The sequence below is a fragment of the Pongo abelii genome, chromosome 23 (assembly GCF_028885655.2).
Source record: "Pongo abelii isolate AG06213 chromosome 23, NHGRI_mPonAbe1-v2.0_pri, whole genome shotgun sequence".
Lineage (NCBI taxonomy): Eukaryota > Metazoa > Chordata > Mammalia > Primates > Hominidae > Pongo > Pongo abelii.
The window spans coordinates 29,212,867-29,230,488 of NC_085929.1; the positions used below are offsets into that span (position 1 = coordinate 29,212,867).

At 40.2% G+C, this 17,622-nt stretch overlaps 1 protein-coding gene across 9 annotated transcripts in view; it reads left to right on the forward strand.

The window, feature by feature from the left end:
• Positions 1-17,622, forward strand: part of LOC100445226 (cytospin-A-like) — a 109,506-nt gene that overhangs the window by 23,660 nt on the left and 68,224 nt on the right. For 8 of the 9 annotated variants that reach the window (XR_010139434.1, XM_063722773.1, XM_054543113.2 and 5 more), the window contains one exon: positions 9,154-9,343. Coding sequence is in view for 7 of the 9 variants with exons in the window: in XM_063722773.1 (XP_063578843.1) it covers positions 9,191-9,343 (153 nt within the window). In the remaining 2 variants the exon portion in view is untranslated. Of the gene's footprint in view, positions 1-9,153; positions 9,344-17,622 lie in introns of those variants that run through there. The other variant, XM_054543120.2, reaches the window with a different exon arrangement.

Below are 17,622 nucleotides of genomic sequence, written 5' to 3' on the forward strand. Positions count from 1 at the left end.
TTTGCTCCTGTAATCCCAGCAACTTGGGAGGCTGAGGCGGAGCTCAGGCTGTAATGTGCTATTATAGAGAAAAAAAATTAAGAAGAAAAGGAAAGAAGTGGGATGTTGCTTACTGTACAGTTTTTCAACATTTCTGCATGTTTGTAAAATTTCATAATAAAACGTTAGGGGAGGCTGGGCACGGTGGCTCATGCCTATAATCTCAGCACTTTGGGAGGCCGAGGCAGTCGGATCACGAGGTCAGGAGATCGAGACTATCCTGGCCAACATAGTGAAACCTCATCTCTACTAAAAGTACAAAAATTAACGGGGCATGGTGGCACGCGCCTGTAGTCCCAGCTACTTGGGAGGCTGAGGCAGGAGAATTGCTTGAACCCGGGAGGCGGAGGTTGCAGTGAGCCAAGATCGTGCCACTGTACTCCAGCCTGGCGACAGAGCGAGACTCCATCTCCAAAACAAAAAATAAGAGGGGGATAAAAGAGAAAAGTAGCTTAGCAACAGTTTGTGTGGTAAAAGACTTGAAAATAGTAGATAACCATGAACTTATGAGCCTCTGGAAGCTCCTAGAAAAGCAGATTTTTTTTTTCTTAGATTAAGGTAGCAGCTCAGTTTCTAGATGGAGGGAAATAATAGTCTTGCTGAGTTCTGTGCTTGCCAGATCAGATCTGTCTTGTATCTGTGCCCACTTCCGAGGTTATACTTTGTTATACTTTGATGCCTGTTGTACTTTGATGCCAGTGGATACAGGGTACTGAAATCTGGAGGAGTGGATGGGGAATGTGTGGTGCTGACTTGGAAGAAGGGCCAATTTAGGGAAGCTCCATGGTGGTCTTCAGATATTGGGGGAGTTGTGGAGTAAGAGTGGTACTTTTATTTTGAATATAAAGCTTAGATTAAGGGAGAGCAAAGACATTACAGGGAATTAGATGCCTATTCTGTTTTCCTCATCCCTGACCCTCCCATTCTGTATCTTCAGTACAGCAGCGCAGGTTAGTCTTTGGGAACTGCAAGTCAAGTTATAGGACTGCACGGCTTTTATTCACCGTCCTGTGTCACATGAAGTCCGGGGCTTGACTGGTCTTCTGGCCCTTGCCGACCAGTCCTCATTTTGACATGTCTGTATTGTAGCCATACTGTATTCTAGCCAAGTCATTAGAGTTCTTCAGTTGAACCTGTGTTTACTCTCATACCTTTGAGGTGTACCTCCTACTTTGTTGCCCAAAGTAAGGCAGAATTGGGGATCTTTCTGCTTCCATTGTATCCTGTACATATACTTGCCCTGTGTTTTGTTTTTAAAGTAGATTTATAAAGGATGGGGACCTGTTTTGTTCATTTACATGTCCTGTTTATTCCTGTAGACTGTGAACTCCTTGAAAGTAGATATTTTTGTCCTAGTCCTTTTGAGATGGAGTCTCGCTCTGTCGCCCAGGCTGGAGTGCAGTGGCACGATATCGGCTCATTGCAACCTCTGCCTCCCGGGTTCAAGCAATTCTCCTGCCTCAGCCTCCCGATTAGATGGGATTACAGGCACGCACCACCACACCCAGCTAATTTTTTATATTTTTGGTAGAGACAGGGTTTCACCATGTTGGCTAGGCTGGTCTCAAACTTCTGACCTCAAGTGATCCACCTGCCTCGGCCTCCCAAAGTGCTGGGATTAGAGGCATGAGCCACTGTGGCTGGCCTGTCCTAGTCTTCATATGCCCATATATTTGAGCCCTCCTTGACTAGGTTCCCAGAGAATTGGTGCTTGGCTTGCCTGGACACGGAATAAACATTTATTGATAAATAAATGTGCCCACAATGACTTGCCTCATAACTTTTTAGTAGTCAGGATCCTAGCACAGTAGACTTGTAACTACAAGAGTATTTTTTTGTCGATGTTGCACATAGAGTTTCCTGTAAAATGGCTTCCGAGATATTTTTCATTTCTAGTAAAGAATCTGTGAGTTGATTTTTAAATAGTATTATGTCTACCTTATGTGGAAGGTAAGAGATAGCCCTTTGTTTTCCTCAGGAGGTTTTAATTATGTGATGTCCTTGTAGAACTAAAGGAAACTCTGGAGCTTCCTCTGTGGCTGTGAATGTGTAATTAGCTTTGGACAGGGCTCCCAGAGCTGTGAACCCTGTCCTGAGGAGCACTGGGACATTCTAGTGAGCGTTCAGGCCACCCAGATTGCAGCCTCATAAATGAAGGGTTTATTTCTCTAATGAGAGTGGTTTGTGTCTCACCCAAATGATATTTTAATATTCAATTATGACAAATATTTTAAATTTAAAAGTAGATATATATAAATTAGTATGATTTTAAAAATAATTTCAATAATTGTTTAAAAAAGTAATTTTAGTACATTTCAATAATTTATTTTAGACTCAAGGGGTACACACACAGGTTTGTTGCATGGGTATGTTGCACGATGCTGAGGTTTGGGATACAGATCCCGTCACCCAGGTAGTGAGCATAGTTTTTCAACTCATGCCCATCCTTCATTCCCTTCTTCCAATTAGTATGATTACAACTAAGAATTTTACTTTTACAGCTCTAATTTAATACATATTGATCTAGACCTGGCAATAGATATTCTGCTCTAAGAAAGGTTTTATGTTAAATAATCAAAATAAAAAATTTTGATTAAGAATACCAGCACGGGCCCAGTGGCTCACAATTGTAATCTCAGCACTTTGGGAGGCCGAGGGCGGATCATCTGAGGTCAGGAGTTCGAGACCAGCCTGGCCAACCTGGTGAAACCTGTCTCTACGAAAAATACAAAAATTAGCCAGGCGTGATGGCAGGCACCCGTAATCCCAGGTACTCGGGAGGCTGAGGGAGGAGAATCGCTTGACCCGGGAGGCAGAGGTTGCAGTGAGCCAAGATCGTGCCGTCGCACTCCAGACTGGGGGAGAAGAGCAAGACTTGGTCTCAAAAACAAAAAGTATACCAGCACTGATGACAACATTGGACAAGTAGACAAATCTAGAAGGGGCAGATTGAGCTGTGTAGTTTTAGTGTTGTCACAGTTTGTTTATATGTTGTGAAATATTCATTGAGATCAAAATCTGGCATTCCCAACTTGTGTTATGTGAGTATTGGAGGCCATATGGAGTGGCAGAAGTGAAGTGGGGTTTGAATTCAGACCGTTGTTCCTCAAGAATGAATTGACCTGGAGAGAATTACTTGCAATCTCTGATCCTTAGTTCCTTCATCTAGACATACCCACCTGGGATCATGTGAGGATTCAGTGAACTGTACAAGGTACTGCACAGGACATGGTGCTTGCTGCCTGGGAGAGGCTCAAGGCCTTCAGTGCCTATCCCTGTTATTTTGGGAGTAGTGCATCTATTTGATGTTCTTAAGAAACACTGTTTGACAAATACATGGGGCATACTTCATGGACTATTGTTGTTTCAGGATCCACAATGTTTTTATGAGGAGAGCTACTTTTTATTCCCCCAAACCTTGACTTTCCTGGACTAGAGGTCTCAGTGGTGTGTGCTGATGTGACACCCTTGAGCAAAGTTGGAGAAGAGATAGTGGTAATTTCCACCACTTCCCCTTCTCCAAGACACTGGAAGTGCTGTGAACTGTGCTCCTTCGCTCCTCTGCTCTGTAATCTCTGCCTGGGGGCTCTAGAGGGGCTCTAGGGAGGAGTGTCAGCCAGTGATTCCTCCTTCTCGACCAGGTGGGGACCCAGGATCTTCTGGTGAATTCTGATTTGTTTTTTTTTTTGAGCCTGAGGGTCATTTTAAGAATTTGTGGAAGCATTTGTGATTGTCTCAATGGTTGGTGGGTGCTATAGGCATTTATTTAATAGGTAGGGCCCATGGAATTCAAGGCTTAGTGTGGTGACAGTTCTGTAAAATAGAACTTTTCCTATGATCTGCACAGCTTTAGAATATCTTTTTTTTTTTTTTTTTTTCTGAGACTGAGTCTTACTCTGTCACCCAGGACAGAGTGTAGTGGTGTGATCCCAGCTCACTGCAACCTGGGTTCAAGCGACTGTCCTGCCTCAGCTTCCCAAGTAGCTGGAATTAAGAGATGTGCCACCACGCTCGGCTAATTTTTGTATTTTTAGTAGAGGCGGAGTTTCACCATGTTGACCAGGCTGTTCTCCAACTCCTGACCTCAGGTGATCCATCCACCTCGGCCTCCCAAAGTGCTGGGATTACAAGCATGAGCCACTGTGCCTGGCCTAGAATATCTTGCTGAATAATTTATGTAGATAGAAAAAAACTGTTTAAGGCTGAACGTATAACTGAATTCCATTTTACATAAAGGATTTTTTTAAATGTAATTTAGTATAAATGGAAATTTCAGGAAATGGAATTAGTCTAGACTTTGAAGGGAAATTATCTCATCTTGTTCTTAGTTTTACTAAGTGTATTACTAGTCTTGGTTCTCTCAAGAAACAGAACCGATATATATATATATATATGTATGTCTCTCTCTGTATATATGTCTCCAGTAGGAAAGAGAGAGTGAGATATGTTTGTATATATAGTATATTTAACTATATTTAACCAATATGTATGATTGTATCACACGCATCCTATTGGTTCTGTTTCTCTGGAGAAAATATAAGTATTCAGCAGTTGCCCTTTATCTATGCTTTTGCTTTCCATGCTTTGAATACCTCATGGTCAACCACGGTCCGAAAATATTGAATGGAAAAATTCCTGAAACAAACAGTTGGCAAGTTTTAAATTGTGGACTGTTTGAATGACATGATGAAATCTTGTGCGGTCTCACTGTCACACCTGGAAGATGAGTCCTCACTTTGTCCGATGTATCCATGCTGTGTGTGCTGCCTGCCCAATAGACCGTTAGTCTTGGTTATCAGATTAACTGTCTGGTATCATAGTGCTTATTACCCTTATTTCACTTACTAATGGACCCACAGTGCAGGAGTAGTGATGCTAGCATATTGTATAATTGCTGCTTTTATTATTAGTTATTGTTGTTAATCTCCTACTGTGCCTAATTTATCAACTTAACTTTATCACAGGTGGTATGTATATACATGGTCCCCAACTTACTGTGGTTCAACCTAAGATTTTTCAACTTTATGACGGCGTGAAACTGTCACATTTTTAATGTAATGTATAATATTCAATAAATTACATGACGTGTTCAATACTTTATTATAAAATAGGCTTCGTGTTAGATGATTTTTGTCCACCTATAGGTTAATGTAAGTGGTCTGAGCATGTTTAAGATAGGCTAGGTAAGCTATGACGTTCAATAGGTAAAGTGTATTAAATGCATTTTTGACTTGTGATATTTTCAACTTAGGATATTTTTATTCCATCATAAGTTGAGGAGCATCTATATGTATAGGCAAAAACATAGTATATATGGAGTTGGGCAATATCTGCATTTTTAGGCATCCGTAGGGGTTCTTGAAACATATCCCCCTCGGATAAAGGGGGGAAGCATTCTATCTATAACAAGATCCTTATTAAAGGAATTGGCTCATGCAATTATGGAGGCCGAGAAGTCCCAAGATCTGCAGTTGGCCAGCTAGAGATCCAGGAGAGCTGATGGTGTCATTCTGATCTGGTTCTGAAGGCCTGAAAACCAGGAGAGCCACTGATGTAAGTTTCTGTCTGAAATCCAGCAGGCTTTAGACCCAAGGAAAACCAATGTTTGTTTCAGTTTGAGTCAGACGGCAAGTAGAGATGTCCCAGCTCAGCAGTCAGGCGGGAGGGGTTCCCTCTTACTTAGCCTTTCTGTTCTATTCAGGTCTACAGTTGATAAGATGAGGCCCACCCACATTAGGGAAGTTAATCTGCTTTAGACAGTCCATTGAGTAAAACATTGATTTCATCCAGAAACACCCTCAGAGAGACACCCAGAGTAATATTTGACCAAATGTCTGGGCACTCCATGATGCAGTCAGATTGACACATAAATTAACCATCACACTAAGAGTGATTTACCTTTTTAGGTAAATGAAGAATCAATCACATTATTGATAGCATTCATGATAGGTAGTGTGGTATCTGAGTTGCCAAAATGACATACCCAAGTGAAGAGTATTTGTAGCTGTGAAATTCAGTGATTCAACTTAGAGATGTGGATTTCTGACCCTTCTGCCTGAAAATTTACATATTGAAATTTATATTTATTTTATTAAAAATTGTTTTTATATTATAGTTGCTGTGTTAAGTAGATATTTTTGGAATATATATGTCATAAGTTATTTCTGAATTTTATTTCAGGATAGTAAAGGTATATTTTTAATAGTCTTTAAAGAACGGGGGTGAGGCATGGTGGTTCACACTTGTAATCCCAGCTATTCGGGAGGCTGAGGTGGCAGGATCCATTGAGCTTGGAAGGTCAAGGCTGCAGTGAGCCGTGACTGCACCACTGCACTCCAGCATGGGTGACAGAGTAAGACCCTGTCTTAAAAAAAAGGTGCGCAGTGGGTATTTGGGTCTGATATGGCTAAGAACCAGCGGTCTAAGTGATCTCAAGCTGCCAGCCTCCTTGAACAGTCTGCATCTCAGCATCTTTAAAGCTTTGACTGTGTTTCTTTTCTCCTCTTGGACCTCTGCAAAACCATAATCTTTCTCTTTATCACATATTTTACAGCGTTGGGATATATTTTCCAGAAGTCCTTGTTCGACTTACAATGTTATTTCATCATAAGTTTAGGAAAAACTTACGGTTGTTTTTTTTAAATTTTAGCTCTAATGATATGTAATTTATATGTCATACAATGCACTTATTTAAAGTGTAAAACTTAGTGGTTTTCAATATATTCACAGGATTGTGCAACTATCACCGTGATCTAATGTTAGAACTTTGCATCACTCCAAAAAGAAACCCTGTATCCATTAGTAGCCAGCCTCTATACTCCCTATCCCAACCCCTGGCAATCACTCATATTCTTTTTATCTCTATGGATTTGTTTCTGCTAGATAATTTGTACAAATGGAATCATATAATACATGGTCCTTTGTGGCCTTTGTGTTTTTTTGTTCTTTATTTTAAAAAAAACAACAGGATACATGTGCAGAACATGCAGGTTTGTTACATAGGTATACGTGTGCCATGGTGGTTTGCTGCACCTATTGACCCATCCTCTAAGTTCTCTCCCCTCATTCCCCACCCCACAACAGGCCCTGTTGTGTGTTGTTCCCTTCTCTGTGTCCTTGTATTCTCATTGTTCAACTCCACTTATGAGCAAGAACATGCAGTGTTTGGTTTTCTGTTCCTGTGTTTGCTGAGGATGATGGCTTCCAGCTTCATCCATGTCCCTCCAAAGGACATGATCTCATTCCTTCTTATGGCTGCATAGTATTCCATGGTGTATATGTACCACATTTTCTTCATCCAGTCTATCATTGACAGGCATTTGCGTTGGTTCCATGTCTTTGCTATTGTAAACAGTGCTGCAATAAACATACCGTGTGCATGTATCTTTATAGTAGAACGATTTGTATTCCTTTGAGTGTCTACCCAATAATGGGATTGCTGGGGTATTTCTGGTTCTAGATCCTTGAGGAATCACCATACTGTCTTCCACAATAGTTCAAGTAATTTACATTTCCACCAACAGTGTAAAAGCATTCCTATTTCTCCACAGCCTTGCCAGCATCTGCTGTTTCTTGACTTTTTAATCATTGCAATTCTGACTGGCATGAGATGTTATCTCATTGTGGTTTTGATTTGCATTTCTCAGATGATCAGTGATGTTGATATATAGACCAATAGAACAGAACAGTGATGTTGATATATAGACCAATGGAACAGAACAGAGACCTCAGAAATAACACCACACATCTACAACCATCTCATCTTCAACAAACCTGACAAAAATAAGCAATAGGGAAAGGATTTTCTATTCATTAAGTGGTACTGGGAAAACTGGGTAGCTGTATGCAGAAAACTGAAACTGGACTCCTTCCTTACACCTTATAAAAAATTAACTCAAGCTGGATTAAAGACTTAAATGTAAAACCCAAAACCATAAAAATCCTAGAAGAAAACTTAGGCAATACCATTCAGGACATAGGCACGGGCAAAGACTTTCATGACAAAAACACCAAAAGCAATTGCAACAAAAACCAAAATTGACAAATGGGATCTAAGTAAACTAAAGAGCTTCTGCACAGCAAAAGAAACTATCATCAGAGCAAACAGGCAACCTACAGAATGGGAGAAACTTTTGCAATCTACCCATCTAACAAATGTCTAATATCCAGAATTTACAAGTAACTTAAACAAATTTACAAGAAGAAAACAACCCCATCAAAAATTGGGCAAAGGATGTGAACAGACACTTCTCAAAAGAAGACATTTACGTGGTCTTCTTTTACTTGGTGCAGATGCTCCTTTATTTAACATGGGGTTACATCCTATAAACCCCTCATAAGTTGACAATGTCATGTGTTGAAAATGCATTTATTGTACCTAACATACTGAACATCGTAGCTTAGCCTAACCTACCTTAAACATGGTTGGAACACTTAAATTAGTCTACAGTTAGACAGAATCATCTAACACAAAGCCTATTTTATAATAACGTGTTGAATATCTTATGTAGTTTATTGAGTACAGTACTGACAGTGAAAAACAATGGTTGTATGGGTACTCTAAAGTGTGGTTTCTAAAGGTTTATTGCTTTCACATCATTGTAAAGTTGAAACATTATAAAGTTTAAAAATAGTAAGTCGGGGTCATCTATGTATTGTTTTCAAGGTTCACCCGTATTATAAGATATGTCAGGGCTGGGCACAGTGGCTCACGCCTATAATCCCAGCACTTTGGGAGGCCGGGGCGGGCGGATCATGTCAGGAGATCGAGACCATCCTGGGTAACATGGTGAAACCCCGTCTCTACTAAAAATACAAAAAATTAGCCGGGCGTGGTGGTGGGCGCCTGTAGTCCCAACTACTCGGGAGGCTGAGGCAGGAGAATGGTGTGAACCCAGGAGGCGGAGCTTGCAGTGAGCCGAGCCGAGATCGCGCCACTGCGCTCCAGCCTGGGTGACAGAGCGAGACTCCGTCTCAAAAAAAAAAGAATTTTTCAACTTTTCTGTAGTGACATCTAGCTTTCAGTTTTATCACATGGTAAAATTCTTCAGAAACAAACTTCTAAAGCACTTCCTTCCAGTTATGTTCTCAGTGTAATGCCATTTTTTCCCACAGATTTGCTTGTAAATGCATCACGAAGAGGCAGCTCAGAATGAAGAAAGCAAGCAGGAGTGTTGGCTCAGTGCCTAAAGTGTCTGCAGTAAGTAAAACGCAAACAGCAGAAAAAATTAAACCTGAAAACAGCTCTTCAGCATCTACGGGAGGCAAACTTGTAAAACCTGGAACAGCAGCATCATTGTCAAAGGTATTCATGTGATGTTTGAATACATGATGGGTTTTTGGAGGACTGAATTTAAATATGATGTTTAATATATTAAATGAGCATTCTTAGGGGTGTGCCCTCTTCTGGTGCTGGGAACACTTGGCCTTTGAACAGAGCTTACAGTGGGGTGGACCTAATTGCTGTTTTTGATCTGTCTTTTTGAATGAAACCAGACAATAGGCTTGTTCATGAAACAATAATTGAGCACCTGCCTTGTGCAGGATGCTGTGATTGTGTGAGCTGGAGGTACAGTCTGCCTTCAGGGAGCTTGTGGAGGAAAGGATGGAGGCAAGGCACAAACATGAATAATGAAAATACCCAGGGAGAATGTCAGATACCCTGGGAGAGCAGTAAAGCATTGTGAACAGTTTCAGGTAAGTAAATATTGTTTCAAGCCTGGGAAGGTTTTATGAAAAGGTCATGTGAGTCAAGTCTGGCAGTCCTGTGACCCCTAGACGGGTGTTTTTATCTGCCTGTCTCCCTCACCTTCACCACCACAAATTGCTGTTCTTCTGGCAGCTGGTCCACGATGATGATGATTATTATTATTATTACCATTTTTTTAAAAAGAGATGAGATATTATTATTACTATTACCATTTTTTTTTTTTAAATAGATGAGTTCTGTGTTGCCCAGGCTGGTCTCCTGGGTTCAGTGGATCCTCCTGCCTCAGCCTCTCGAATAGCTGGACTAGGGGTGTGCGTATGCATGCACAACTGGAAACATGATCTGTTCATTCTAGGCAGGGCCCTGATAGATCATGGCTTAATTATTTTAAGAAGGAACTCAGGAACAGCCAATGAGGAACTTCCTGATATGTGTAGAAAGATCTAACAGGAAATGCTGGTTTTTCTATTCTAAGGTTGTTGGAACTGAACCCAGGCTTATTCCCTTGGCTCGGAGATGCACACAGATTTTCTCCTTGCTATGGCCCTGATGAATTGTTAGGTATCATTCTGTGACCTGGAGGATGGTACCAGGAATAGACCCTTGCCCAGCTTCCATTGTCTCAGTGAACACACTGAATCATTTTGTTGGTGGCAGTGCTGCTGCTCTTTGGTGTAAGACAGGTGGCATTTTCTGACCTAACTGGTTATTCAGTTGCTGGGGCTCTCTTTGGCGTGGAGTGCCTGTGTGACTAGGTGACCTGTTATGTATGTGACTGGAAGAACAGGTTGAAATGTTGGCATTAGATGTGCACTGCTGCCTTCCTTCTGTGGCCTCTTCGTCAGAGGCAGGCAGTGTCTTTGGAGGTTTACTATGGAATGTGCACTGAGCAGGCATGTTACATCTTCTGAGTCTTGGATCTGGAGTTGCTGGGAATTTGGTCTTGAACAGTGAGTACTTTTCCACTGTAAAGCAAAACTGTACACTTACTCTTGCCAGCACATGCCAGCTGTCCATAGCTTTGGCTCTGCTGCGTTGACAAGTTTGTTTAAGTAGGGGGTGTCTGTGTGTGTGTGTGTGTGTGTGTGTGTGTCTGTGTGTGTGTGTATAGCAGGAAGGTCAGGGCAGAGGTAAAGCTATTTGGCAACACTTTTCCTGGAGTGGAGCAATTGCCTTCACCTAAGAGAGGGGAAGGAAAAAGTCATTAAATGGAGATTAAAGTAAAAACAGAGAAGGAAAGAAGAAAATAGTGAAAAAAAAAGGAAAACATTGAAGGGCTTTGAGACCCCACAGTGTTATTTTATTTTTCTAACATTTTTTTTTCCTGTGCTTCTCTGGCATCTAGATACTTCCTACAATTTGAATTCCTTTAACTGTCATGGAGCATTGATGATTAGCCAGATGAATGAAGTGTTTGGCTTAATTATTGAGACAGCATGTGCACACACCCATTCATTTATGGACACCCACACCTGTGTGTCTGTCACTGCACAATATTCTCATGACTCTCTTCTTGTAGTGATAGGGTACAGGATATGCATTTCTTCACCTCTCATTTCAAGTATTGTTTGAGGCTAGATGTAGTTGAGGGTTAAGGGGAAGGACTCTTTTGATCCAGAACACTTCACTGCTGGTTGGAGCTTTTGTAAATACAAAACACTACTGCTGCTCACAGTGAGTTTTGGGGACATTATTCCCACTTCTGTCAGGAGCTGTGTCATTGGGCTTGCAGCCTTTGTATGCTTAATTCTCCTTTGTCACAGTCAGTGGAGAGGATTATTTTCCATGTAGAGAGGGTTTCCTGCATGCCTACACTTTGCAGGGTTCACTTACTGTTCAGGTGTTCATGATTAGTTCTTTTGAAGTAATATACTTTTCCATTATACCGATGATAATTTTTTCTAAAAATTACAGACATGAATTAATAAGCTTCAGTTAGAATCTATAATTGATAACTCTCCATGATTATTTGTGGTCATACAGTGTAAACGTTTGTTAATAGTATGTACAATCCACCTCTGAAACTTGAAAGGTAAAATTTGATAACAAATCTTCAAATTTGAGAGAAAGATACATGTGAAACTTGGGCTTGACCTTGAGAAGTATATGTACCTGGTTGTAGTATTTCATTATTTGTGTCCAGAATGCTTGTACCAAATTATTTGCATTTTGCATCAGTTACAAAGAGTAGGCTGAACATTTATTCCTTCATCAGTTTCATGTTTTTAGACTTACCGATGGGGGATGTTTATGTGTGGGAATGCACATGCCTTTACAGAATTTTGTAGCAAAAATTAAAAGAAATAGGGAAAAATAGCAGAGAGCCTGCTAGTAGCTTATGGTAAAAGGTAAGTTGGAAAATGCAGAGTTGTGTTTTGTTTTGTTTTTACTTTTTTTGTTGAAGTAAAACATATGTACAGCAAAGTCCACAAAGCATAGGTGTTGAGCTTAGTGAATCATCACAAAATGAAACATACCCTGCAGTCACCACCTAGTTAAAGAAACAGAACATACGTGCCCCTCAGAAGCTTCCACCGTGCCTCTGCTTAATCATTGCCCTTCCTGTCCTCCCCAAAAGTAACTACCATTCTAACTTCTAGCACCAGAGATGATTTTTGCCAGTTTTTGATCTTTACAGGAACGTAGTCATACACTGTGTTCTTTTTATGTGTGTCTGGTTTCTTATCCGTACTGTTGCATCTAGCAGCGGTCACTTCCTTTTCATTGCTGGTTAGTAATCCATGGGATGAATATACCACAGTTTGTTCATCTCTTGTACTATTGGCAGACTTTTACTACTATTGGCAGACTTTTAGAGTTTCTTCTCTGTGGCTATGAGTATTATTGTTATGAACATTCTTATACGTGTGTATTAATACACATGTGCACCCATTTGTGTTGGTTCTAGAACGAGGAGTGAAATTACTGGACCATAGAGTATACCTATGTTCAGCTTTAATATTATAGATAGAAGAAAATCATTTCTCAAGGTGGTTACCAGTTTACACTCCTGGTTACTTCACATTCTCTCCTGTACTTAAATTGTTATTCCTTTCATGTTAAGCACTCACGGATGTATAAAGGGATGGAGCAGTGGCATTAATTTGCATCGTTACCAGTAAGATTGAATACCTTTTCATACGATCTTTTTTTTTTTTCATACGATCTTTTTTTTTTTTTGAGATGGAGTTTCACTCTTGTTGCCCAGGCTGGAGTGCAATGGCGCCATCTCCACCTCCCGGGTTCAAGTGATTCTCCTGCCTCAGCCTCCCGAGTAGCTGGGATTACAGGCATGTGCCACCACGCCTGGCTAATTTTTTGTATTTTTAGTAGAGACGGGGTTTCTCCATGTTGGTCAGGCTGGTCTTGAACTGCCGACCTCAGGTGATCTGCCCACCTTGGCCTCCCAAAGTGCTGGAATTACAGGCATGAGCCACTGCACCCGGCCTTATACATTTTTTATGTGCTCAGTGGACATTTAGACCCACTTCTATGAAGTGCCTGTTCAAGTCACTTGCCCATTTTTCTGTTGTCTTTTTTTTTTCCGAACTTTTTTTTTTTTTTATTGTGGAAAAATGCATACAACATTCATCACCTTGGCCTTTTAATTTTTAATTTTAATTTTTTAATTTTTTTAAGAGATGGAGTCTCACTCTGTTGCCTGCCCAGGCTGGAGTGCAGTGGCGTGATCCTAGCTCACTGCAGCCTTGAACTCCTGGGCTCAAGCAGTCTTCAGGCTTCAGTGTCCTGTGTAGCTGGAATTACAGATGTGTGTCACCATACCCAGCTAATCAAAACAAAAATTTTTTTAGAGGCAGGGTCTCACTTTTTTACCCTGGCTGGTCTCTAACTCCTTGGCCTCAAGTAATTCTCCTGTGAAGGTGGGATTTTAGGTGTGAGCCACTGTGCCCAGCCATCTTAACAGTTTTTAAGTGTGCAGTTCAGTTCCATTAAATACATTCACATTGTTGTGCAACCGTCATCACCATCCATCTCCAGAACTTGTCATCTTGCTAAACTGAATCTGTACCCATTATATAATGACTCCACATTCCCTCTTCTCTCCAACACCTGACAACCACCATTCTACTTTCTATCTCTATGAATTTCACTGCTCTAGCTACCTTATATAAGTGGAATCATACGCCACTTGTTTTGTGTCTGGCTTATTTAACTTAGCATCATGTCCTCAAGGTTCATCCATGTTGTAGCATGTGTCAGAATTCCTTCTGTTTTTAAGGCTAAATGGTGTTCATTGTATGTATATGCTATATTTTGTTTATCCATTCATCTGTCAGTGAACACTTGGGTTGCTTCCACCTTTTGGCTACTGTGGATAGTGCTGCTATAAATATGAGTGTACAAAGATCTCTTCAAGGCCCTGCTTTCAATTTTGGGGGGGTATATACCCATGGGTGGAATTGCTACATCATATGGCAAGTCCATTTTTAATTCTTTAAGGAACTGCCTATTGTTTCTCACTGCTAGCAGCTACACCATTTGCAGTACATAAGGGTTCCAATTTTTTCACGTCCTCTGCAATAGTTGTTATTTTGTTTTTTGATAGTATCCATTCTAGTGGGTGTGAGAGGGTACAGTGTCATTTTGCACTGATTTGTGGTTCTTTACCTCTTCTAGATGTGAGCCCTTTATCATTTATACATGCTGCACGTATATTCCCCCACTCTGCCTTGCTTTCTCTCTCTTCTCTCCCCTCCCCTCCCCTCCCCTCCACTTCATAAAGGTATGATACCTTTAAAGGTATCTTCATGAACAGCAGTTATTTATTTTAATGTAGCCCAATTTGTTAATCTTTTCTTTATGGGGTATGTGTGTCTGTGTGTATATGTGAGTGTGTATGTGTGTATGTATGTACGTGTATATGTGTATGTGTTTTGTTTAAGAAATCTTAACCCATCCCTAGGTCAAATGAAATAGTTGCCTATGTTTTTTTCTTTTTCTTTTTGTAGAAACAAGGTCTCACTATGTTGCCCAGGCTTGTCTCAATCTCCTGATTGCAGGAGATCCTTCTGCCTCACCCTCCCAAAGCCTTGGGATTATAGGTGTGAGCCACCATGCCTGGCCCCTATTTTTTTTTTTCTAAAAGTGTTTTTCTAAATTTCCTGTTTAGATCCTCAATCTGTCTGGAAATAATCATGTAAAATCTTTTTATTTTGAAATAATTTTAGACTTACAGAAAAGCTGAAGGACTAGTACAAAGAATTCCAGTATACTCTATCAGTATTCCTCATATGTTAACCTGTCATGATTATCACTTTCCTGTATATACCATGTATACACACATAGTTTTTTTGGGGGTGGGGGGGCTGTTTCAGCATGAACTATAGACATAATGCTCCTTTACTGCTGAATATTTCAGTGTGTATTTCCAGAAAAATAAGGACATTCTTTTTTATAACCATAGTAATAACATTGATAGGATGCTAGTATCTAATGTATAACCTTTCATTAAATTTCGCCAGTTGTGCTAATTTCAGATACAGCAAAAGAGGAAAAAAAAATCTGTTTTCTGGCCCAGGATCCAATCCAGGATTATGTATTGCATTTAGTTGTTATGCTCCTCATACTCTTTAAATTTGGAATAGTTTCTCACTCTGTCTTTTATCACCTTGACATTTCTAAAGAGCGAAAGGCTTCCATGTTTTCCATTGTGGGGGATGTTAACTTCCTTTGGCTAGGCTTCTCCACTGTCAGGTTACTGTGTTCCCTCTTGTAATTAATAAGTAGCTTGTCAGAGATACTTTGAAACTTTGTACATATATCTATCCTTTTTTTCACTAGACTTTTCACCCTGGTTTTAGCATTTTTTTGGATAGTTCTTTCCCAAATCAGTTAGTATTGTGATTTTTGCCACATGGCAATTTTCTAATTCCGTCATTCCTTCTACATGTGTTAGTTGGCATTCTGCTACAAGGAAGAGTTTTCACTTTCCCTTGGTTTATATATTCATTTATATTACTGTAAATTCATAGATTCTTAGTGGGGTATAAATTATTAGGATCATTTAGTTTTATGCCTAGATTATCCCTGATTTGTCCACTGGGAGCCCCATCAAGCTGGTTCCTGTGTCCTTTTGACATGTTCCTATTACTCTTTGAGCACTTCCTTCATTTCTGGCACAATAAGTTTTGTACCTTTTCAGTCCCAGCCCTAGAATCAGCCATTTCTTCAAGGAGGCCTTGTTCTTTTTAGTGGAGGATAGTACTTAAAAACCAAGACCTGGAGGTTAGATGTGTTCATTGCTTTTGGGACACACACACACACACACACACACACACACACATATCTGTGTCAATTTCTGTAGCTGTATCTATTAAAATGTGTGAGTTCACACTGATATTTCCAATTCCATTGACTTAAAAGGTTCATAACAGCCTTTCCACATCCTATAATTGTAATCCATTTATCCAACACTGAAACACCTGGCTTCTACAGCCTATATTTACTTATTTTCTCCACTCTAGAATGTACAGAAAATAGTTTTAGAATTATCTGTACAACTGTGAAAAACAATTTATCAACTGAAGTTCAATTTTTTTTTTTTTTTTTTTTTTTTGAGAGTCTAGCTCTGTCGCCAGGCTGGAGTACAGCGGCGAGATCTCGGCTCACTGCAACCTCCGCCTCCCGGGTTCAAGCGATTCTCCTGCCTCAGGCTCCTGAGTAACTGGGATTATGGGCACATGCTGCCACACCCAGCTAATTTTTGTATTTTTAGTAGAGATGGGGTTTCACCATGTTGGCCAGGCTGGTCTTGAACTCCTGACCTCGTGATCTACCCACCTCATCCTCCCAAAGTGCTGGGATTACAGGCGTGAGCCACTGTGACTGGCCTGAAGTTCAATATTTGCATACTTTTGTCTTTGGCTTGACAGTTTGAGGATTTATGGTCAAAATACTACCGTGTTGAAAAAATACTTGGGTTGTGTTGTTCATTTGAAATACGGTTAGTCTGTTTGTTCCTATCCTATTCCATTTTAGGTTTCTCCTATCTTTATTTATTTGTTTATTTTCAGCATATGAAACACTAACATGGCTCCACGAGTCAGAACTATATGAGAAGATATGTTCAGAAAAGTGCCCCTCCCCTCCCCTGTTCCCTCTTACTCAGTTCCCACCCATCCCAGAGGTTAACAGGCAATTTAGTTTTTGTTTATTCTTCTCATGTTTCTTTTTGCATAAATGAGCAAATACACATTTTTTACATCCTTTTTTACACAAGGTGGCAAAATATATTCTTTTGCACTCTGTTAATCTTTTCACTTAATGTACTCTAGAAATCTCTCTCCATACCAATTGGTAGCAGTCTTTCTTATTTTTTGTTGCTGTTTAATACCTCATTGTATTCACTAAAGTGTACTTCATATGCTTTCCTGCGTATATATAGGCATTTAAGGCGTACCAGTATTTTGCAATAAAAAACAATGCTGCAGTGAATAATTAGCCATGTGCATATGTATTTTTGTATTATTGGAGGTGTATCTTCAGGTTAAATTCCTAGAAGTGAAGTTGCTGGGGAGAAGGTAAATACATGTGTAACTTTGTTAGATATTGCATGATTCCTTTCATAAGGCTTATGTCAAGGTGCATCCCGTCAGCAACTAAGGAGAGTGCCTGTTTCCCCATATTCCTCCCAAAAGAGCATGTGTACCAATCTGTCAAGTGACAAGTGCTGCTTAATTTGCATTTCTCTCATTATGAGTTAGGTTGATCATCATTTTCTCTCTCTCTCTCTCTCTCTCTCTCTCTGTGTGTATGTGTGTGTGTAAACTGATTGTGTGATTCATTCATTTTGTTCATTTTTCTGTCTTTTTTTCGTCTTTTCCCCCTCAATTTTAAAGCATTCTGTGTTAGGG